Source organism: Ornithorhynchus anatinus, chromosome 19, assembly GCF_004115215.2.
Source record: "Ornithorhynchus anatinus isolate Pmale09 chromosome 19, mOrnAna1.pri.v4, whole genome shotgun sequence".
Taxonomy (NCBI): Eukaryota; Metazoa; Chordata; class Mammalia; order Monotremata; family Ornithorhynchidae; genus Ornithorhynchus; species Ornithorhynchus anatinus.
Genome location: NC_041746.1, coordinates 5,960,090 through 5,984,330, shown reverse-complemented (window position 1 = coordinate 5,984,330; position 24,241 = coordinate 5,960,090). Strand labels below are relative to the sequence as shown.

The 24,241-nt window shown below is 44.1% G+C and overlaps 1 protein-coding gene across 10 annotated transcripts in view; it reads left to right on the top strand.

Moving 5' to 3' along the window:
- The window catches only part of DNAH14 (dynein axonemal heavy chain 14), a 125,144-nt gene extending 103,537 nt beyond the window's left edge, over positions 1 to 21,607 (top strand). For 6 of the 10 annotated variants that reach the window (XM_029047438.2, XM_029047441.2, XM_029047439.2 and 3 more), the window contains 18 exons: positions 400 to 644; positions 2,277 to 2,716; positions 3,794 to 3,992; positions 5,827 to 6,039; positions 6,592 to 6,677; positions 7,808 to 7,964; positions 9,533 to 9,743; positions 10,938 to 11,040; positions 11,215 to 11,442; positions 12,466 to 12,663; positions 14,853 to 15,052; positions 16,112 to 16,287; positions 16,800 to 16,996; positions 18,076 to 18,188; positions 18,821 to 18,966; positions 20,094 to 20,248; positions 20,558 to 20,704; positions 21,233 to 21,607. In XM_029047438.2, the coding sequence (XP_028903271.1) occupies positions 400 to 644; positions 2,277 to 2,716; positions 3,794 to 3,992; positions 5,827 to 6,039; positions 6,592 to 6,677; positions 7,808 to 7,964; positions 9,533 to 9,743; positions 10,938 to 11,040; positions 11,215 to 11,442; positions 12,466 to 12,663; positions 14,853 to 15,052; positions 16,112 to 16,287; positions 16,800 to 16,996; positions 18,076 to 18,188; positions 18,821 to 18,966; positions 20,094 to 20,248; positions 20,558 to 20,704; positions 21,233 to 21,445 (3,427 nt within the window). In that variant the 3' untranslated portion in view covers positions 21,446 to 21,607. Of the gene's footprint in view, positions 1 to 399; positions 645 to 2,276; positions 2,717 to 3,793; positions 3,993 to 5,826; positions 6,040 to 6,591; positions 6,678 to 7,807; positions 7,965 to 9,532; positions 9,744 to 10,937; positions 11,041 to 11,214; positions 11,443 to 12,465; positions 12,664 to 14,852; positions 15,053 to 16,111; positions 16,288 to 16,799; positions 16,997 to 18,075; positions 18,189 to 18,820; positions 18,967 to 20,093; positions 20,249 to 20,557; positions 20,705 to 21,232 lie in introns of those variants that run through there. The other 4 variants (XM_029047440.2, XM_039914793.1, XM_029047445.2 and 1 more) reach the window with 4 other exon arrangements.
- Positions 21,608 to 24,241: the final 2,634 nt, after the last annotated feature.

Here is a 24,241-nt window from a genome sequence, read left to right as displayed (position 1 = left end):
TGGTCTGCCTAATTTACACCACTTTAACAGGTCCTTTCATTAAAGTTTGGGATAGAGCCCGGGAGCATCAAGTGGAAGGAGACTCAGGAAGGATTGGGAAAAGTGAGAATGTGGGAGAAGTCAGTGGGGGTTAAGGTGGAGAGAGCTCAGGGAGAAAGGACAAAAAGGATGGGAAAAGAAAGTTAACAGACGGCTTGCAGACTCCATGAGGCACGGAAGGGCTCAGTGTGGGTATGAGGGGTTTCATTTGTAATTGCAAATTGACCAAATCAATATGAAGCCAAGGCCCTGGTGTCCTGATCATTTCACCCCCTCTGCAGCATTGATCATATGTAGGCTGTAATAGAACATATTCACTAATTCTCTCTGCATCCCTGGATATGCTCTTTTTTGTTTCAGATTATATCTAACTACCAAAATAGCCAATCCTCACTTTCTTCCATCAGTTTATAACTTGGTTACTATGATCAACTTCATTGTAACCTTCCAAGGATTGCAAGACCAACTCTTGTCCACTGTAATAATTCAGGAAGTGCCCCATTTAGAGGAAGAGCGTTACCAGTTACTGGAAAGCATTTCTGCTGACCTTCTAACCCTGCGAGAATTAGAGGACAAGTCACTGAATTTGCTGCAAAACACAAAAGGTAAGACAAGAAAGTTGCTGAAATCCTGAGAACATCTCTGAAGGAAGGGCAGGGCCAATTCATGAATAGGATAATGTCCATATTCAGTGAAGCTACTGACAATTGCTCTCTATTTTCATTTAAGAATTCCTCACTTGCGTATTTTAGGTTTGTCCTTGGAAAAATGCCACATCTTAAGAAGTTGCTTCTCCTGCTTTTGAAACTGAGATATAGAGGGTTATGTTTTGGTGCAGATGTTACAGAATTGAAAAATACTTTGAGGCAATTTCAACAGAGTATTGAAAATGAGAGAGGAGCATTCTGTCTTTTTCTCCATCTCTATCCTTCTTCTTTTACCCTCAGCGAATATAGCCCCAATTCAGGTGACTTCTCCAATTTCCCTTACTATTTGAGCTCTCTGAGGTGCTAGTGCTAGGAAGCTCTGCTTGGGCCAGTTTTGGGAGAACATGATGGGAATGTGTCTACCACCTCTATTATATTGTACCCTGCCAAGCCTCCTCTAGACTGTAAGCTTGTTGCAGACAGGGAATGTGTCTGTTTATGGTTTTACTGTACTTTCCCAAGGCTCTTAGTACAGTTCTCTGCACACAGTAAGTGCTCAATAAGTATGATTGACTGACTGTTTCAGGAAAGTGTTGCTTGCTCAATGTGGCAAGAGCCCCCTGGACACCAGGGATGGATGTTATTTTGGGTTAGAGGGGTGTTTACTAACTCCCCACATGAATGGCAGGTCACACAGAGCAGTGTTTTCGCTAACAGGCTGTCACAGTGAGAGTAAGAGGTGCATCTAAGAGGCAAAAGTGCAGTTGCTTTAACTTGTGGCACTCCCCTCCCGCCTCCCCACCCCCAGGCTCTGATTCTACCAAGAACTCATTCAGCGGCCCCCGTGAGCAGTGGCCCCAAGAACAGGGAGTTACTGACTCTATCCTCAGCAGGCTCAAAGCCAGAGGGGAGTCACCACAGCACATCCATAAATCCGTCGGTGACTGGTATCTGGTGGTGAAGGCTGGTTAGAATCAGTCGGTGGGCCAGAGCCGCCCATTGGCTGCTGTGCAGGAATGTTTTTCTTCCCTAGTCTTCTGGGAAGGATTTGGACCCAGGCCTGTACAGTTACAACCCGCACAACTCTGAAACCATCCCCAAAGAAACATAATGAATCAAAGACCATTCAAAGCAAAATCTAAAGTTCGTATTTTCCCTCATTCTTCCCCTGGACACTGAGTTTTCTGTCTTCCATTCACCCCTCTGGCTGTGATCCTACTTAAAACCCAGCCCATTATGTGGCCCCTCACAGAGCCTCTTTGAATCCCACCAAAACTTGCCCCTTTACCTTGTCCAATTTTAGACCCTGCCTTCTCACCCCTCCCACCCTGCTGCCTGCCTCACTTTGGCTAAGTAATGATATTAAAGAAAAAATAAATATATTAATAAAAAGTCACCTACATTGAATTATTCTGCAGGGTGGCTTACAGTCTGTATATTTGGGAGAAAGGAGGGTGCTGTAATTATAAATGAGGCTAAATTAAAGACCCACTATCCAAAAAAAAAAAAGTAAGAGGTTCCTAAAAGAGGGAAACAAAGAAATGGTATTGTAACAGCATTTTCTTGAGTAAACCTTTCATTCTCTTTTAGGACACATACTGGATGATGAGGATCTCATTGATAACTTGAAAAAATCCAAAATAACCTCCAAAGAGATTTCAGAACGTGTCAAAGTGTCAGAGAAAGCTGAGAGAGAATTTGAGCGGATACGCAAAAGCTTTCTCCCTGTTGCTACTCGTGGTGCATTGCTCTACTTCGTAGTGGCAGACCTTTTTCAGATCAACTATATGTACCAATTCTCCCTGGACTGGTTTCGCCAGGTCTTTGGGGAAACTATAAAGGCAATGGGTAAGGACCAAGTGCAGCAGTTTTCATTGACTTCCTATTCTGCCCTCAGAACAGTACAGACACCTAGCAAACAGGAACTGCAAGATGCCAATGGATCTCAGAAAGAAGTCACAAATGGGATGGATAGTTTTAACCAACATATTAAAAGATCAGTTGACTTGTTGACAGGAAACGTGTACAAAGTGAGTCTCTCTCCTTGGATGTTTACTATTGTCAGTTTGCAGCGCATAATCCTTGATACTTACTGAGTACTTACTGTATGCAGAGCACTGTACTAAGCGCTTCATCATCGTCATCATCAAATGCCATCTAGTTTCCAATTCTTAGCAACTTTACGGATTTTCACCCTAGGAGATCATTTTACTTTATTATTAATAATAATAAAAATAATAATAATGGTGGTATTTGTTAAGCGCTTACTATGTGCATAGCACTGTTCTAAGCGCTGGGGGATACAAGGTGATGAAGTTGTCCCACGTGGGGCTCACAGTTTTAATCCCCATTTTACAGATGAGGGAACTGAGGCACAGAGAAGTGAAGTGACTTGCCCACAGTCACAGCTGCCAAGTGGCAGAGCCGGGATTCAAACCCATGACCTCTGACTCCCAAGCCCATGCTCTTTCCACTGAGCTACGCTGCGTCCCTACTTTAGCCCTTGGAGGAGCAGCTAAACCATATGATCTCATGTCATGCTGTGCAAGTGACTTAAGCTCTCTGTACTTAAGTTTACTGATCCATAAAATGGGAAGAATCTGCCTTTCCCCAACTCACAGGGATCTTGTGAGGACAAAAATGGGAGAAGGAATCTGAAAGCACATTGGGAAAAGAAAAGTGATCTATTAAAATGTTCAAGTATCTGTTCCCAGTGTTTCCATTTCTAACATACTTTTGCATGACATCACAGTCACACCCCAAAATACAACTTGTAGGGGAGGGTGAAAATAGCCAGAGGCATGCACAGATCACTGTTCTTCTCCCTACTGTGGCGGCTTAAGAGGAAAGGAGGACTCATGTCCTGAGCTCCTTCTAGAGGATGGTTGAGGGGGTGGGGGGAATGGAGGAGACCTCTCTTCTCCCTCTGCTCCTCTCCTCCTCCAAGGATCTGGGTTCTTGGAAGTGCCAAAGGTCAGCTTCCCCTTTTCCCACCATGATGCAGTATGATGTTCTCCCTGACAGCCTTACGTCCACTGCATGCCACTGGTGTTTCTCCAAATTGTTTTTTTACTGCATTAATCTAACATTTGTGTTTTTCCTTTTAGATAGTTTCATCGGCTCTATTTATAAAAAACAAACTCTGCTTCTCCTTTTTGCTCTGTACTACAATAATGAAAAATCACTATAATGGAATTCAAGGCCAGAATGAGCTTGAAGGCCTACCAGAAGTAGAATGGAACATTTTCCTGTACTCTAGCATATTAACACACATGTGGGAAACCCAATCCCAGTCTGAAAATATTGGTGAGTGAGTTTCAGTTCAGACAAGCTTTGACAATCAGTGGCATTTACTGAGCATTCACTAAGTGCAGAACACCGAAATAAGCACTTATTTGGAAAATACAATGCAATAGAATTGGAAGACACGATCCCAGCCACAAGGAGCTTACAATCTACGGGGAGAGACAGACGTTAAAATAAATTACATATAGGGGAAGTAGAGGGTGAGAATATGTACGTAGGTGCTCCGGGGCTGAGACAGCCCAGTGCAGAGTCACACAGAGGGTAGACTAGAGGAAGGAAATGAGGATTTAGTCTGGGAAGGCATCTTGGAGGAGATGTGATTTGATGATGGCTTTGAAGGAGGGGAGAGTGATAGGCTGTCGATATGAAAGGGAAGGGACTTCCACGCCGAGGGATGATGTAAGCAAGGAATGAGCAGTGGGATAAACGAGATTGAGGATCAGAGTAGGTTGACGATAGAGTAGCAGTGTGTGCACATTGGATTGTAGTAGGAGATCAGCGAATTGAGGTAGGAGGGAAAGAGCCGAATGAACGCCTTCAGGACAATGGTAAAGAGTTTTTGTTTGATGTGGAGGTGGATAGGCAACCATTGGAGGTTTTCGAGGAGTGGGGAGATAGGGACTGAATGATTTTTCTGGAAAAAAAATATGGGCAATAGAGTCAGGTATGGACTGGAGGGGGAAGAGAAGGCAGGGAGGTCAGCAAGGAGGCTGACGCAGTAGTGGGCTAACTAATGATAACTGTAATATCTCTTCAAACACCAGTGAAGTAGTCTATATTTGTTTTTGGTAAGTTCTTAATTATTTAGCACTAATACTTAAAGCATTTTGGTTTCAGTGGTAAGTGACAGAAGAGGAGGACATCCTCCTAATCTTTAGTATCCATGGAAAGTTCCATGAGGTTGAAAAACCACCATGAACTTTTGTTTCCTCGGATTCGTAGTGAACAAACTTATTTGTGTAGAATGTGAGTTTAAATTGAAACGGCCATATGGCGGAGTTCATTAAGAGAGTTCTAATTGAAGCAGCTTAATCCATCGATCCTTCAATCCTGTTTTTCATCCTGGCCACAAGATTTTCAGTTGCCCTTCCCAGGCTTATTAAACTGCCGCAACAAATCATCATCCTCCCTGGGAACGAAATGCTGTGAATGGTGAATGTGGTTTGAAGTAACCCCACTTTTGTAGAGATTGTTTCTAAAAATTAAATTTAGGGCGATTTTCTCTTGGGACCCTTTCCTTTGCAGGTTGATATATATAGACCAAGCTAATCTCTCTGTATCTCTGTTTCTTCCCCCATTTGTTCCAGCTTCCCTCTTTTCCCTTTCATTCTCTTTTTCCCTCTTGACTTCTTCCCCATTGTAGCACACAGTTGAGGCCACTCTCCCATCCCCACTCCCCAATCTTCATCTTTGTTCTTCTTTTCCCTCCTTCCTCTCATTGTCTCTCTAGAAACCCTCTTCCCCCCCAGCAAAACACCTGCTCCTTCACTTCCATGCTCTGTTGCTTCAGGATCCCACTTCCTCTCACACTTTCCCACATTCTGATACCCATGTGTATGTATGCGTGTCTGTGTTTGCATCTACATGTGTGTAAATCCATGAATGCCAATATGACACAACTGTGCAAAGCACGTTTTGTGTTATTTATAATATAACTTTGTAGTCCGTAATATATTTTAAGTGACTAATATTTCTCCTCCTTATAATAACGCTATGTAGATAATCCATTTTTTAACTAATTGACTGTATTTATCTTTCTTTGGGGTGACAACCCTAGAATCAAGGAGTTAATATACTCTGTTTTATCAGAATGCATTTTTCTTTCTATCATTAGATTTATTTGAAATATATAAAATTCAATATGTTTGGCTGTCTGAATCCAAGTGGAAGCAGTGTCGGTATATCAGCTGTTACATGGAAGCTTTTTCTCTTTTGTGTAAATCGCTTTTATCGAATATTCCACAGTGGGAGCATTTTTGGAATAGTCAAGGTGTTTATCGTGTAATGAACACACCTTTCACATCTACATCATTTCCATCAAGGCAAGGTAATAAGAAATAATAACACTAATAATGGTATTTGTTATTGTTATTGTGTGTGCTGGGCACTGTACTAAGCACTAGGGTACTTAGCACTCAAGCAAATCGAGTTGGCTGCAGTCCCTGTCCCAAGTGGGGCTCACAGTCTTAATCTCCATTTTACAGATGAGGTAACTGAAGCACAGAGAAGTGAAGGGACTTGCGTAAGGTCCCACAGAAGACAAGTGGTGGAGCAGGGATTAGAACTCATGACCTTCTGACTCCCAGGCCCATGATCTCTCCACTATGCCATATTGCTTCATTATATGAAATGGGAGGGAGGGCAGCCTGTAAAAGAAAAGTTGCCATCATTTCAAACTATTGGTTAGAGTAGGTTACAACCCTTCTCAGAAATTGCCGATGTTACCCTGTTGCTTCTCATCCAAAGTAAAACTTCAGCTTCAAGACTCTGTGTGAGCTGGCTCCCTCTTACCTACTCCCTCTCTTACTACAACCCACTCATGCTCTTTTTTGATCTGCCAAGTAATACCTGTTGTTGTTTTTTTCTAAAATGTATTTAGAAGAACAGTCGGAGGAAAAGGAAGAAAAATGTAATATCATTACCTTCCCTTGGGAGAAACTAACTTCTTTTCAAAAACTTATCTTGGTAAGATACATAATTTGAAACATTAGTTTGCTAAATATTTTAGTGATGCTAAATTTACCAGGTTTTTTCAACTTTACCACTTTTTAAAACTGGTTTTGCTAATTGTCACATTTCACAGGGGGCAGGGCATGACAGAGGAGGTTACTAGGATGATGCCAAATCTGTAACCAATGCTACCAAGTTTATCTGAATAGCCTCCTCTTCACTGCCCTCTTCTCCACCCCCAACACCCTTCCCAAAGATCCAGAGATTCCCATATGAATATAAACCGAAGAGAGAGCAAGAAAAGTCAAGAATTAAAACCTGGCCGAGTGATCTCCCATCCAGAAAAAACACTGTTTTACTAATGTGAGATATGCCAAGTGCAAGTGATGTGCAAGAGCTATCTCCAGGGTTGTGAAATATATGCTTGCTTATTATTTTTTTGTAATATATAATGATGGCATTTGTTAAGCGCTTATTATGTGCCAAGTACTGTTCCAGTATGCATATACTACCTTTCTTAGTCTGTGTAGTCTGTTTTGTGGCAGTTTAAAAATTTTAATTTTATTTCTCCTTTTCAGATTAATGCTTTCTTGATTCCCCCCCCCCCCCATCTTCCTCACCCACTGTAATAGTATGTATTGGGAACGGGACTGGGGACAACTAGAAAATTCTACATGGTCGTGGATGGCTTTGGTTCTCTCCCCCCCGCCTTTTTTTTTTAATGGTATTTGTTAAGTAATTACTCTGTGTCAAGCACCATTCTAAGTGCTGGGGTAGATACAAATTTATTGGTCAGATCCAGTCCCTTTCATAAATGGGGCTCACAGTCTAAGTAAGAGAGAGTACAGGCATTGAATCCTCATTTTTATAGTTGAGAAACCTGAAGCCTAGAGAAGTTGTGATTTGCCCAAGATCACACAGCAGGCAAGTGGTGGAGCCAGGATAAGAACCAAGGCCCTCCGACCTCTAGGCCCATTCTTTTTTCACTAGGCCACACTGCTTCCTCTGCCTTTGGGAGTGCTGGATTTGAAATGTGGATGTTTTGGAGTTTTTGGTTGTTTCACTCCTTAAAATAGATAATGTTCTTCTGATTTTCAATCTGATTAATTTCTTTTTGGAGGTTGATTTTTATATTTTGTTCTTAGATAAAAATCCTCAAACCAGAATGTTTAACTAGAGCAGTCCGGAAGTTTGTTGAAGAGAAATTAGGAAATAAATATGTTTATACTGCTGGAATTAATTTGAAGGAAGTATATAAGGAATCCAATGCCAGCACTCCATTAATATTTATTCATTCTCATGGTAAGCAATATATAAATATGTGTTACATATTTAAGGGATGCTACAAAGTCAGTAATAAAATGAGATTAATTCCTTTAAAAAGACAGTGATTGAAAATGATAATCTCCCCTCTAACTCCCCAGCAATAGGATTGATTAAACTTTTGAGTCCAAATATGTACAGAACTTGTTCTATTATCAATTAATTTTTATCTTTACCCTGGGGTAGAAAGGCGGCAATACAATTTACAGGACCTTCCCATTCCATTAGAAAGCAAATCATCTGGAAGCATTCAGATGATTCAACAGTAGAATATCTTCTAGAGTTTCTCTAATAATGTCAATCAGTCATATTTATTGAGCACTTACCGTGTGCAGAGCACTGTACTAAGGGCTTGGGAGGGTACATTATAACAGAGTTGGTAGACATGTTCCCTTCCCACAGTGAGTTTACAGGCTAGAGGGGGACACAGACATTAATATAAATAAATTACAGATAGGTACATAAGGGCTGTGGGGCTGATAGAAGGGTGAATAAAGGGTGTCAAGTGCACAGTGATGCAGAAGGGAGTGAGAAGAGGAAATAAGGGCTTAGTCCGGGAAGGCCTCTTGGAAGAGATGTGATTTTAATACGGCTTTGAAAGTAGGGAGAGTGATCATCTGTCGGATATGAAGGGGAAGGGTGTCCCAGGCCAGAGGCAGGACATGGGCAAGGGCTTGGCAGCCAGATAGATGAGGTCTAGGTATAGTGAAATGCACAATGAAGTAATGTGAAATGCAGAATTAACGTTGCCCTTATAAAAGCTTCATTTTGGCCTATTTATCCTCTGCCAGTAAAGTTAAACATTGCTAGTTTTACATAATTATAAGGAATAGTTTGAGCAGAGGATTTACTGTCGTTTATGTCAGGGTCAAACATTCCCGACTATTGCCTAATCCACGCGTTCATGTCTCTTGCTCTGGGACTGGAAGAGCTATTTGGATTAGAATGTGGGAGCGGGGCAGGAGGGAGCAAGTTCCCAAATTCACTGAGTGGCTCCCGCAGATATTTTTTGAACCTGTGCTCCATGTGGCCTGGACATTTCACCCGAAAGAGCCCCCAGGACCCATCATACACTCAGGCAGGTCCACACACGCTATGGCAATTATGAAGAAAAAGTGCTTTTGGAGCTTTAGGTTGCCTTTTTGCTGTGCTCCAAGCAGGGATGCAGGTCCTGGAGGAGCTGACAGTCAGAGACAGAGGGAACTGAGCCTCTCCTCCCCTGGCCAGGCGCTCTGCCTCGTGCTGGGCTCTCTTGAAGTTCTCTCTGAGCAAGAAGCAGCTTAGCAGAGGCCAAAGCTGATACTGCTGTTCTTCCTTACTGCCAGACCTCTTTACTGGCTTTCGGTGGCCCCTTCACCACTTTACCCTTAGGGGTCCTTGTACACCTTAGCTGAAAACCTCCGGACTTTTGCAGTAAACGATGAAGTGATTGAGCCTCAGCCTACCCTTGTAGTCCCTAATAATAAAGGTGGGATGTTTGAAAAATCTTTATTGATAGGAAATTGTTGTTTCTTGAGACCTACAGTTAACCCCATATTGTTGCACAGGGATAGACCCCACCACTCACCTTCTGCGTTTTGCACAAGAGCTGAAAGGAAACACCCAGCACGTGACTATGGTGTCTTTGGGCCAGGGTCAGGCAGCGAAGGCAGAAGATCTGATATTTAAGGCACAAATAAAGAGTGGACAATGGGTTTTCCTCCAGAACTGCCACCTTGCAGCATCATTTATGCCAAGACTTTGTAGCATTGTTAATTCGTAAGTGCATTTTATGTATTTGCCCAGAGCAAGGAATATAATTATACTAACTGCAAAACCTGAATGATAAATAGGTTTGAACACATACTATACTGTGGATGAGAAAAATATACAAAGGATCAATCATTCGAATTTACTGAGCACTTTCTGCCTGCCAAGCACTGTACTGAGACTGTGAGCCCATTGTTGGATAGGGAATGTCTCTATCTGTTGCTGAATTGTACTTTCCAAGCTCTTAGTATAGTGCTCTGCACACAGTAAGCGCTCAATAAGTACGATTGAATGAATGAGCTTGGAGTAACTAGTCAGTGGTATCTATTGAGCTCTTACTGTATGCAGAGCAAAGTAATGAGTGTTTGGGAGAGTACAGTATAACAGAGTTGGTAGACACACTCCCGGCCCACAAGGAGTAAACAGTGAAGAGGGATCCAAAGAACAGAACTGTGAAAATAGTTTAGTACAGTTATAGGAAAGAGATCACTATTAACAAATCTGCCCCTGAGTGATCCGAATTGGTGTTGTTTTGACTACTGCCATTTTGTGTGAAGTTGCAACATTATTACTACAGCCACTGCTGGGTTTTTTGGTCAAGTTTTTCAGCGAAACATTCCTAGGGACCAGTTTTCTACTCAAACCACAAAATCCTATAGCAAAACTGAGAAATTTTCTAAATTTCTTAGCAGAAAATGATCATAGTTTGAAATTATTTTCCTATGGCCCTGTTTTGAAGCATACTATAATGTATTTTGCTACTTTATGTGGGATCTGAGAAGAATAATCAACTTTTTGGATCAGAAATGTTCTTTCTGATAAACATTCACTGACCTTGCCCTGTATTGGTATTTAACTTTTCATCAGAGCCAATTTATTTTGAAAAAAACATTTTTACAGGGATTACCTCCTTCACCTTAAAAATTTCCTTTGCTGGAATCTTTATGCTGATAACTGGTTTAAAACACTAGGCCTTCTTTATGTGGCCACCCACGAGAGTCATGAGATGTGGTTTTCCATATGACTTTGTTGGAAGTAGGCTCTGATTTTTAATCTTTATTCCAGGATTTCTGCACTAAGACTTGCCACAGTTTCAGCAGTTTCTTGCAAATAGCCAATTGGGACAAACTGTTTGGTACTTAAGGCCTTGCTTTGTATAAGTTTTTCCAAGTTAAAATATTCACCAATTGTTTATATTTGCAGATTTAGCCAGGCAGATGTGAAAATAGATCCTGAATTTAGGTTATGGTTAAGCTCAAAACCAGACAGTTCCTTCCCTGTGGCTATTCTGCAAAAAGGTTTTAAGGTAAGGACTGAATGTTAAATCAGAGGCTCTATCCGCTAGGCCATGCCATTTTTCAACAGCTACCACAAGCTCTTAGCTAACTTTGCATATTAAACACAAATTTTGAGGTGCCCATATCTGGTACCTAAACAATTCTTTTTTCATCTGCTCCTAATTCCCCTTGTCCCTTAACAGATAACAGTGGAACCGCCCCAGGGATTAAAGGGCAATTTGCTTCAGACATTTGGATACAGTGGTGGTGGAGAAGTAACAGAAATAGTCTTTGAAAAGTCTCTTTGTGGGCTGTCATGGAAGAAACTTTTGTTCAGTCTGTGTTTATTCAATGCAGTTATCCATGAAAGAAAAAAGTATGGACCATTAGGCTGGAATGTCTCCTATGAATTTAATGCTGCAGATTTGGAGGTAAATTCTCTTAGGCTGATGATATGCTTATCAATCCTTTGTTGGATCTGGGTAGTGTAAATAAGGGGTTGCAGCTGCTTCAGTCACTAGTGAGATGCAAGGGTGCAGTGGATACCCCTTTACCAAGCCCCAGGGGCAAGTCCTGCTTCCCGGCATACTTGTCCCCATTTATGGGCTCGAAGCAAAAGTCCCCCATCCAGGTGGGAGTGTTCTGTCATAGCTATCCCTAGGGTGGGGCTAATTGAGGCAATTTCCAGGACTGGATCAAGGGTACTAAGGTTCCAGGACAGACCTGGCCTACAGAGGAGCAGAAATGGAAGGGATTTTAGGAGCAGCAATTCCTTTGCATCCTCCATGCTGCCACTCTCCTGCCCAGTTCTGAGTCAAAGCCATGCCAGGAAGGAGAGTGGTGGAAGGCAAAAGCAAAGAAACTCCTGTGAAAACTCCTGTGAACCCCTCAGCCACACATTTGCAGGCAAGCAAATGGAGATTCAGGGCCCGTTCCTGTTTGTCCATTGCCTTTGTATTAAACTAATCTTAGCTCGGACCCCACCTCTGAGGGACTCCTCAGCTCCTCACAAGGCATTCCCATTTTATAAATGGAAAAACCAAGACCCAGGAAGATGAAGGGATTTTCCCACAGACATAGCTTGTCAGGAATTCAGCCAGGCCAGAACTGAGCTCTCTTGATTCCTACAAATGTATTTCCCAGGTGGGCATCTTTCACCAGACCATGTTGTTGATTCCTGGGAAATACTGAACCAAATATCCAAGAGCAACCCACCCTCCATCAGTTTTAGAGCTCTTGGGGTGAGCTTCATTTTTTCTATGGAAAAATCCATAGATGGCTGGGTGGAACTGAATATAACAGTACTTGCTAGTGCTTGCCATTTGCCGGTACTTTATTTTTTTATCTCTATTTTTGGGGTATTATCTGCCTGGGAATTAGTCACCACGTAGAGGTTAAAAGGATGTCCAGGTGTATTTGAATTGACCAGCTCAGCATTCCCCATTTCTCAAAAGGTGACCATAAAGATGTTGGAAATCCTTTTGGAGAATCAGACAGAGATCCCTTGGCACGCAATACATTACCTGATTGGAGAAGTCGTTTATGGAGGCCGAGTCACCGACCTCTGGGATCGGCGGTGCTTATTGACCATTCTAAACAATTTTTGCAATCCTGCAGTGCTGCAAGAGGATTTCACCTTCTCCCGTGATGGGGTGAGAGAGAATTGTTTTGGAAGTGGAAGACTAAAATTATTTCAACTAGGCAGATATCAGAGAAGGAGACTCAGGGTATCCCAATACCGCCCCCTTCCCACACAGCAGATTTCATTTTGAAGTTTGTCACTGTGAAATATTGTGGGAAGGTTCCCCCACTGGCTTAACACAGAGAGCTCTAGCCCCTGAAGCCTCCTGGAAGGGCAACTGCCCTCAGGACTGACTAGGCCAGGGAAGTTCCTGGCCAAAGCCCCCACCACCACCCCTCGGAGGCTGGAGCTGTTCTGGGGCTCTGGGGTTCTGCTTGGCTTCAGGGATTTTAGGGTTTTCTCCTCAACCCTTCTTTGGCACGTCGTGTCATGTCAACTACAAAAAATTAGTTAACACACAGTATTAGATTCAATATGCTGACAAGCCAAACCCCTTCTCTTGAAAAATGTGGCAGACTGGGGAATGGTGCTATTGGCATTTTGGACCTAGCACCTGTTGCTGGCAGGATGACGGAATTAAACAATGATACCCTCTGGGGCAGTAACACATACATCCCTGGCCCTGCACATTCTCCTCCTCCAGCATTTCTGACACCTTAAATAGGAAGTCGTGGGAGTGGCCGGGAATGATAGCAGAGGACAGGGTATGTGTGCTCAGAGGAATAACTTGTAGAAATCTCTATCTCCCCTTCTTGGCACTTTTGGGATCTTTTAACCCCCCTCCTGTTTTTTTAAGCCCCAAAAGTGCAACCTTCACAAACACAGAGAGCCCAAGAAAATTATTTTCTTTTCCCCTGAACTCTCCTAGAACCAAGCATATGTTACAAAAGTTTTATGTCCTTGTATGCCTGCAATTTCAAAAAGCAGTGGCAGTTTGCTGTTACTGCTTTTTCACTGCATTCTCATCATATGTTTTTATGATGGGTCAAGCCAGGACTTACCTGGGGTTGGCCACCTTTGTTTAGAACTATATGATCTTCTAAGCAGGCACAGGCAACAGCAAGCCTGCCTGGCTTGACCCTGCCAGGCCCCCAAACTGGTCTTTGAGGTCAGAATTGGCCGCGGATCATGCCACCACACAGTAGCTTTACAAATGTGATGCGATTTTCTTCACCCCCTGTATAAAATTCCACCACCAGTTTTCCCTTGCATTCTGTCTTACCCATAGGGGAGAATCAGGCTAACTTGTGAGGTTAAAATGCTTTATGGGTGGCTTAAAGCACTTGAGTCAAATCTCCATTTTCTCTACTTAACCTTGAGTGTTCCTGAATGTTGATCATGGGTCCTCCTCTAACAGTGAAGAAGCAGTCAGCTCCTCTGACTTAACCTCTGTGCAACATATCTGATTTGCCCAGAGCCTCTCCTGCCACAGCTGTCACAAACACTGTTTCCGACCTTGAAAACATTCTGCTTTCCTGAGTTGCAACTGCACCTTAGCCGTGCCAGTCAGCTCTCGTTCTTTCTCATTCTTGCCACCGTCACACATGCTGTTCTGGAAATTCCTGGGGGTGGTGATTGCTTCCCGTTTGGTCAGATTGGTCGAAGCCCTTGAAGTGGTTGTAGAGGGCAGTGTGACCTTCCTTTGAGTCGCCAGTCTCAAAGACCCTTGCCAGTCACCATAAAGCACTGATGGATATGAAATGCCCAGCCCAACTAAGGTAACAGTGAAGGCTGGTAGGTTCAATGCCAGGGTGCTGCAGCATTCCAGGATGGGATGTAAAAAAATGAACAAAGGTCAAAATTTAAAGTTTATGTCAGAATTTATTGAATAATTCTTTGAGATTCATCATATAGCCTTTGTTTCTTAAGCATCAAAAGGTTTTTAAAACCATGAAATCTTCATCTGATTAATGCAGTTTAAAGTCTCTAAATTGTGCAGTAATCAGTAAGGAAGGTACAGAAGTAGCATAACCACAACCAGTTGCCACGAAGAAATGCAAACAATAATGTGTGCAGAGAAATGTGGTAGAGTTTTACTTAGTTTCTATTAAATTATAATGCTGATCGGAAATAGAAAATGATATAGCCAGTGCCCATCTTCAGAAATCCCTTTGGTTAGAGATTGAGAAAAAATAATGCTGAACCAACACTAACCAAGTTTTTTGGAAAGTTGTACAAGAATTTGCAGGTAGCATTTGGCTTGGCCACATCTCACTTTAGTATGTTAAGGAACCTAACAAATTGTATTGGAATTTACAGGTCTATCGGCTCGTGTCTGAGTCTGCAAGTTTCGAAGACTGTAGATCCTACATTCAGTCTTTACCAGACATCGAATCTCCTGAGGTCTTTGGAATGCACCAAAATGCTAAAAGGGTCTATCTGGAGTCTCAGGCCCAAGACTTTGTTAATAGCGTAATAACTGTGCAACCAAGAATCACTATTGGCAACCTAATCATTAGGTAAGAAGCTGCAAGTTATCTTATGTTCAGTTTTTTTCATTTCTATAAAAAGACTCAAAATAGTGTATCAACAAGTTGTTTTGCTTGTCATGTTTGTGTGGGTACAAGTTTTTTATTGTTCTGAAGCAGCGATTTTGGACAGGTAGGCCAGTGTTTCAGTCTGTTGGAACCTCTAGTGGATGCGGATGATGGTAGTCAGGTTTGGGGAGCAATGCCACGGGTGAGGATCTAGGTGAGGTTTTGGGGTAATCTTGGAGGAGTCCACAGTGGCTGTGAGAGTGATTGGGGTTCAGGGTGGGAGTGAACAGAGTACATATAATTATCCATGAACCATTTTTGCCTCACTGATTTTTCATGCAGGTGGAAATTTTCTACCTCATAGTTTTCTAAATCAATTAAGTCATTTTTGCCTCCTTTGACAGAAATGCCTTTAAGTGAATGAAGCAATTCTTCGCTCAATCATTTTGGAATGGTTGATCAGGGAGAACAATCATCTTACACCACCTTGGGCAGCTTCCCACACTGAAAACGTACAAATGAGACATGTATTCACCCCAATCTTTTCATTCTTTGTCTGGCAGGAACAGTTTAGGAGAGATTCCTAGAAGGGCTCTGACTGCAGGGAGTGAGATGATGTGCTGCTGGGCTTGGAAGGAGGAGGGAGGTCTGGAAGGAGGCTGGGATGGGAAAGTGGGGGAAGCCATTCCCTGGGGAGCAAGGGATCTCAGACACTGCTCCACTGTCACAGAAATCTTCTAGACAGGTCTATGTCAGAGGAGGGAAAACTTTCCCCCCTCCACACCTACCGCAGGCATCTGGGGCAAAAAGAGTTTCTGGATGTGCGGAGTTAAAGCTCTCAGCACCTTCCTCTGGTCCCCACCCCCTGCCCCATTCTTCCATTTTAAATTCTCTGCTCAGAGAATCCAGCATATTCTGGAAATGTTTTATGATGCCGTATAATCAACCCAAATCATTTAAACATGTGGAACATATCGACGGAGGCCCCTTCCAGCCTCAACACGTGTGTGATTCCCAGTCTATTTGCCCTTTTGTTCACAGCAGTGGAAAGAGCCAGGATGAACTGGTGCTGGAAATTGCATCAGATGTGCTGAAGCAGCTGCCCCTCACTGTCGAGAAGGAAGAATTGAAATCAGGCCACGAGAACATGGCCGCAAGCACGCTGACGAACATCATGTCGGGGCCCATTTGGACCTCTCTCCTGAAAAATGCTAAGGGTGAGAGAACTGTTGAATAAGGTGACCAAATCTGTCAGAGGTTAGAGTGGCCTAGGTGATGGAACCACCAGGGGATGGGTTCTCTAAGGATAGGGAAGGCAGGAAAAGAGACAGAGCCCCAGAGAGAGAAACGTACACAGACAAGGAGAGGCAGAAACAGGCAGCAGACATGAACACAGATTCATGCACATACACTTCACATTAAGTGCTTCCCAGGGTAGGCAGGCTTCTAGTTGAATCACTTTCTTTGGTGATTAGGCCTTATGAGGCCTAAACCAGTATCTCTTTGGCTCAGTTAGATCTCTGAGGAATTCCATGGTCTCGACACAGATTGATACTAAGGAGTAAAACATAATGTGACAATATTTCTGGAGGTCAGAGTGGAGTGGAGGGGAGTTCCTTGGGGCAGGGTTGGACTGACATGTTAAAGACAATCTGATAACTGAACGTACTATCATTTGATGTGTTAACACATTATTTAAGTATGTTATAACATCACCTCCTTTCCCCAGGTTATGATCCCCTTCTCCATTCCACCCTGCTAATCTTCCTTTGTCAAGAGATTGGCCGATTTAATCATTTATTGTCTGTAGTACACCAGTCTTTGAAAGACCTTCAGAGGGCTTTGAAAGGAGAGATTATCCTTACTCCTGCCTTGGATGAGATTTACAATGCCATCATAAAATCCAAGGTGCCTGGGTTGTGGCAGGTAAGTGTCGGCATAAAATATCTTAGTAGTTCACCCTGGGGTGGTAAAGAAAAAGCTATCGATAGTCTTTGTAACAGCTTTTGGATCTCTCGGGGAGGGACCGAGTAGAGGTTGTCCCACGGTTAGGACCAGCCGGGCCAGGGCCACCGGCATCACTGCCCTGGGGGTGATCCACAGCACACCCACGGGGCCAAGGAGGCCAGGCCGAGCATCTGGCCGTTGGGACCCCATGACTCCCCACCCTTCCTGGGGCCCCAAATCTCTTTGATAACATTGCAGTGTTCAAAATGCTGATCAAAAGATCATTTCCATTTTAAAAAAGGAAAAAAAAACCTGGAATTTCCTCACCAGTCACAGGCCGGGTGATGTCTTTGCTGCTCTTGACCTCACGCTTTGAATGGTTTTTAGGTTTCAAGAAGTCTAAAATAAGGCAATGAAAATCAATACATCTAATTAGCTGAAATTTCAGAAAAATAATAATAATGATGGTACTTTTTAAGCACTTACCATGTGCCAAGTGCTGCACTAAATGCTGGGGTAACTGCAACATGATCAGGTCGGATACAGTCCCTGTCCTATATGGAATGCACAGACTAAGCGGCAGAGTAGCGAACGTATCCCTAGTTTACAGTTGAGGAAACTGAGGCACAGAGAAGTTAAGTAGTGCCTTCCCCAAGCTCACCGAGGAGGCCAGAGGTGGAGCCGGGCCTGAACCTGTCAGTCTTGTGCTCTAGGCTGTATAAAGTCAAATATGACTTTCAGATATGCCCCTCCCCACCACCCCAGATTTTCAACTAGAATTTTTTTTTTAGTCAGGTGGAATTTGATTTCTGGAGTGCTACAGGATTTCCATTTTTAGGTGATTGGGCTCTAGTTACTTTGATTTTGACCACTTTGCCATCAGGGCTAATTTCAGACTGCAGTATTTACACTCTACCTGAACAGCATCCCAGTAGGGAGAAAGAACCTTTCTTAGTTGGTATTGTCAAACTTCAAACTGCTTAATATGCATTTCCAGCCATGGAGTACTGTTGGAAAATCACTCTCTCTCTCTCTCCCCCCCCCCCCCCCAACCACAGCGGAGCTCCTATAAATCATCTAAGCCTCTGAGTTCCTGGATTAATGACCTCACTCAACGACTGGAATTCTTCACCACATGGGCAAAGCAGGCTCACACCGCTATAGAGTCCCGGTATGGATGGAAAATCAACAGGGAAAGTTCAGGGAGAAATTCTTAAGAACAGAAATGAAGTTCTCCATGTCCAGCAGCCACTCCCAACCCTCCAATTCAGAAGATAGTTATCAGAGATGGAATTCACGAAGCTCTATTTGCTCTGGAATTTACTCTGGGACTTTCTCTCCTGAAGCCTTGGGTCCTGACCAGGGGAGGGAAGGGGCTTGTGGTGGGGTGGGGATGCAGGGGTCGGGGAGAGCGGGGGATGAATCTTAGCCTTCCTGCAGCACCTCCAGGGGATGATTGAGTCATTGGTTTCCTAGGACCTTCAACCCCTCCTGGATCCTGCAGGTCCTCCTGGCTCTGGGTCTCCTCAGAGCTCCCTTCGAACTCCTCCTGCTTTAATTGGGTGCACCGGGCTGGGTCCTCAGCCAGGGGGAGCCTCTCATCTCTATGATTCTTTGAGAGGAAGGGCATCCCACATCCCTCACTCACCCTCCCCTGAGCAGTCGCCTCCACGTGGCTATGTGAAAATGATTTTCCTCTTGGGAAGTTAAATGAGTTAAGAAGGCATTAGAAACACCTTGTAATGCAAATGAATTTTACTATGACATTTACCACCTTAAAGACCTTCTGATGCCTTCAAACAGGTTTTCCAACTTAAATGCTACTTGGAAGAAGAAAACGTTCCCGACAACATTTTCACGAACATCCGAAGAGAAATTACAGCCGTTCCGGGAGAATGCTAGCGGATCCCCAGCTCGCTTCTGGCTCCCAGCTTTCTTCTTTCCACAAGGTAGGGGTCGTTTTGGTAGCAGACATTTTGGCTCTGCTCAGTCTGCAGGACCAAGGTCCTTGAAGGGCTTGGCCACAGCTGTTAGTTCACAGACAGTGATTGCACATTTCTCTCCCATTCTTTTACCCCTTCAAATTGGGTCACTCCAACTGTTCCCCAGTGAGATGCCCCAGTGGCATGGCGAGTTGCTGGCAAAAACAGAGGCCTCTGGATTAGGAAACCTGTGTTCTAATCCTGTCTCTGCCATTGGCTTGCCATGAGACCTCGGGCAAGACACTTAACCACTCTGATAGCTCATCTGTAAAATTGGGAGAAGGTACCTGCTCTCCCTACTTCTTAGATTGTGAACCCAAGGTGAAACCAAGTCTGTCTGATCTGGTTATCTTGTGTCTACCATTAATAAATACCATATAATAAATACCATTATTGATTAAAATCAACAACATCCCTCATGTCAAAATTTTTTTTTGAGTTATTTGGCCCCGCTCTAGAGCATCTAAGGATCCCAAGTGTGGGCCGCCAGATCATTTTGGGTGGCCAAAAATCAGATACTTTCACCCAGAGTTTAGCCCAGGGAATAAGGGACAAAGAACACTGGGTAAAATGACAAAAAGGTTATCACAGAGGAACTGGAGTTGACTAGAAGGGGCCCATTGGTGAGGCACAAGTTGAAGCAGTCTGGCACAGGCTGTGAACGGTTACTCAGTTGATGGTATTTATTGAACCCTTACTATTTCCAGAGCACTATTCTAAGTGCACGGGAGAGTACAATATAGTAGAGTTTGTAGGTACGTTCCCTACCCTCAAGGAGCTTATAGTCTAGAGGGGGAGACAGATAATACAGATAAATTAAGGCAAAGTGCATAATAATAATGATAACAATGATGGCATTTGTTACACACTTACCATGTGCCTGGCACTGTACATAAGTGCTGTGGGGCTGAGGGAGGGGTGAATATCAAGTGCTCGTACTGTGTAAAACCATAGAAAGTGAGACTTTCACCCCCTGTCGGTGCCCTGAGCCTCAGGGCAGGGGAACTGCTGGAGCAGCTCTTGGTTGGGCGTCTCACCACCACCCAGGTATTGTGCTGTCATGTGAGCAATTGGCTTTTATTTCACTTTTACAGGTTTTCTCACTGCCGTGTTGCAGAATTATGCTAGAAGCCAAGGCATAGCCATAGATTCCCTCACTTTTGTCCACCACATTCTTGAGGAAGCCCAGAATGAATCCCAGATCTTAAGGATGCAAAAGAAACTAAGTATCGTGGACCGAGCTTTTAAAGTAAGTGGATCATCTCCAATATGAAGAGGGGAAGCTAGAGATTAATTGGGGATGGCCTCTTGGAGAGGATGTGACTGCAGATGGGCACTGAAGATGGGGGGAGCTGTGAGAACTTTCAGCTCTGAGAGGAGAGGGAGAAATAAGGATGAGGCCTAGTGTAGTGGGTAGGTGAAGAGAATGGATAAGTAGGAAGGAGAGAAAGGACTTGAGCGGAATGTTTTTATTTGGGTCCACCAGGTTCCAGTCTTGAGGTTGTCCCTGGAGGAAGGACGCTCGATGGGACTGTAATTTCATTCCTCTTGTTTGCAGAGCTTGACCCAGGCACAGCATGGAGTCCTGGTTTTTGGTTTATACGTCAGGGGTGCCCGGTGGAACCCCGACACACACTCACTGGAAGACTCCCAGCTTCAGGAGATATACTGTTGCTTTCCAGACATACACTTTCGGCCAGAACAGGTGAAAAATCTCATTTTTACTACGATTGTGTCTACCAGTTCTGTTGTATTAAGTTCTCCCAAGCTCTTAGTTCAGTGCTCTACACCCAGTAAACCTTCAGTATATGCCACTGATAGATGAAGTTTAAGGTTCTTGAAGTCAAAGTCTGGGTCTCTCCTCGACCCTGAGAAATTTTATAGACCAGAGTTGGTGAGTGGTCAGAATGCTACATTGGAGTAGGAAAGAGAGCTACATGGGATTAAAAATTGCCTTAAATACTATCCCAGTCCTGAAGGATGACAGAAATCTGGAAGCATTGTTGATCTAAGATAAATAACAAGGCATTCCTAGAAAATGAAAATGAATCCTAGCGAGCCACTTACTCCTGACCTGAAAATGGTCATTACTTTAAAAAAGAAATGCATGAATTGACTATGTTCATTCCTCACCTTTTATAGTGTTATTTTGAGCCAAAATTGTAGATTAATGAAAATGTGAGCTATTTGGGGGTTCTGAAATTTGCCCCCCTTTTTTTCTTTGAAAACAAAGGTTGCCATCGAAAGAAATTCTGCCTCGGCTAAGAGAGATACAGAGCTAATGAGCTATGAGTGCCCAGTTTATCGAACTCCCCAAAGAACGGGAAATCTGATAACCACCGGCTTGTCCTCAGACTTTGTAACAACAGTCTATTTGCCAACACGAGTGCCTCCACATCAATGGGTCACAAAGCGGGTGGCCTTGCTGTGTCAACTAGACGAATGAAGAACGGCAGAGTTCACTGCTGAGCAGTTGTTTCCAACACCAAAGTGAACTCAACCCAGGCAACGCTGTGGAAGAAATGCATCTGAGGTACCAAACACTAGGGAAGCCTGAGCCAGTCCAAGTGTATTTTTGAGAAATAAACCAACTTTGCAGGAGAGCGAAGTTGCAGGAGCTTTCTTCCATTCCTTCAGAGGAGCCCCGCCGAGCTTCCACAGGCCTTCTCCCGCAGCGGCTTCCTCTCTAACCATCCACTTCCCTCTTTCTCTGTGTCACAGGGCCTCTGCCTAAGATTGAGGGGGCTTTGAAGTCATGGGTGGAGTTGGGCCAGGCTGGGTTTGGACGAACCTCTCCCAGGCACGCCTCGTTTTCTGGCTGGGCCGTGACTGGGCTTATGCGGTGCTTTTCATTCTTCTGGCATTGTGGCCTTGCCACCTATTGGACCCAGACTCTGTCATCCTCTGGTTACGGTTTCAGGGCCAGGCCAGACCGAAGATTTCCAATCCATTCAAGGGATTCGAGGCTGCAGCGCACTGGAGAATCGATCTGTGAATTCCATGCAGTTTCATGTGTCCTGGGCATTGGAGACTCCGAGAACGCTCTCCCGAGCGAGCGGCAGCTCTCACCACAAGTCAGCTCTGTTTCCCGGGATTCAAGCCCAAGGGAAGGAATGCTTTCCCTTGAATGTGGCCGGGGCCCCACTTCGCATGACTTCTCTGTCAGGGAAACACTTAGAGATGCTGAACTGCTTTCATTTAGGGCGCTTCCCTAAGGTGATTTTTTTTAAATGGTGTTTATTAAGTACTATGTGCCAGGCACTGTTCTAAGCGCTGGGGTAGATATATGATAATCAGGTTGGACACAGTCCATGTCCCACCTGGGGCTCACAGTCTTAATCCCTAGTTTCCAGGTGAGGTAACTGAGGCACAGGTAAATCAGGTGACTTGGATTAGTCAGGGAACAGCGTTGTAGTTTTTCTCTGTGGCTGAAGACCTGGGTGGACATGGAGCTGGGACTCCCAGTGGCTGGAAGGAGCAGATGTTCCCTGGGCTCTGACTGCTGTTACTGGCTTCACCACAGCACTCTGGGCGGGACAAGCAACCGTTCGGAGCAGGAAAGGGGCTGGGTGAGTAGTGAACTGCTCTACCTCTTGTTAATCTCTGACATTTACTGAGTGCAAAGCACAATAGATGCCAAACCCACATTTCCTATCTACAAGGATCTTACAATCGAATCGCCCCCGCCTACAGGGGTGACGGTCACGCGCACTGGCTTTTAAGGTTGGGCAGAGGTTACTCTCCAGCCTTATGTCGCTGACAGCACCTGAGCTGCAACTGTCCGGGCTGGGCCGTTGCATTCTTGGTGCCACCGCTGCTTAGTGACAAGAGATGGGCAGAATATGACAGGGCCAAGCAGAAAGGGCCCCAAACTCTGGACACGCACTGGGCGTGCTGGGGACCCCTAGCTTGGCACTGCAGTCTGGTGAGGACGATCTAAGTGGAGGTGTGGCACAGCTGAGGAGGAAGCAGAGGGCGAGACACCAACATGGAGGGTAAGTTAATTCACAGAATGACTTTGGTTTCATTTAATCATATTTATTGAGTGCTTATTATATGCAAAGCACAGTACTAAGCGCTTGGGTGCACACAGTACAATAAACACATCCCCTGCCCACAACGAGCTTACGTTCAAGAGGAGACTAGAGTTGTCTTTGTCTTATCCACTTCCATGTGCCTATCTCATGTACCATTTCTCCCTCCTCTCCCCTCCCCCTTCTCTTTTCATTCATTCAGTCGTATTTATGGAGCACTTACTGTTTGCAGAGTACTGTACTAAGTACTTGGGAGAGTAAATATAACAATAATAATAATGATGTTGGTATTTAAGCACTTAATATGTGCAGAGCACTGTTCTAAGCGCTGGGGTAGATACAGGGTAATCGGGTTGTCCCTCGTGAGGCTAACAGTCTTCATCCCCATTTTACAGATGAGGTAACTGAGGCACAGAGAAGTTGTGACTTGCCCACAGTCACACAGCTGACAAGTGGCAGACCTGGATAAACAGAAACATTCCCTGCCCCCAGCAATACTTTTTCTCTCTCCCCGACTTCATTTTGCCAACTAAAAGTTCTACCCTTTCAAATCCACCGAATAAATGAAACAGTAATATGTGCTGCTTGAGGAATATATAAAACAGTACTATGTGCTGCTTGAGGAATATATGGAATTGTGTTTCTTGACATATATGTCTAAGGAAGTATCCTCTCTTCGAAGATGGCGCTACTGGCAGTGAGGTTATGCCTTCCTGATGTGGAGGAAAAGACCAACTTAATACAAGTAAGGAGAAATTATTGTTGCAATAATGGGTTTGACTCACATCACACCCCCTTTATTCCTCATCTTCACAAATTCTTGGTTCTAGGACAGCAGCCTCTCTCCCAATGTCCGTCCACCAGGCTTGTCTGCAGGGGTCTCCCCATCTCCTCCAAAAGGCCTTCCCAGACTAAGCCCTTCTTTTCCGTTTCTCCCACTTCCTTCTGCATCACCCCGGTTTGCTCCCTTTGTTCTCCCCATCCCAGCCCCACAGCACTTGGGAGAGTACAAGACAACAATAAACAGACACATTTCCTGCCCGCAACCCAAGTGCTTACTACAGTAAGTCCTCATTAAATAGCACTGAATTAATGAAACATCCACTGCTCTGAAGCAGTGTCAGAGTCTCTACTTCAGTGGGAACTTTCTTTTGCCCTTTGGGATTGTGCATGCCCCCGTCTAGTTCTCCATAGAGCAACTGCCTGGG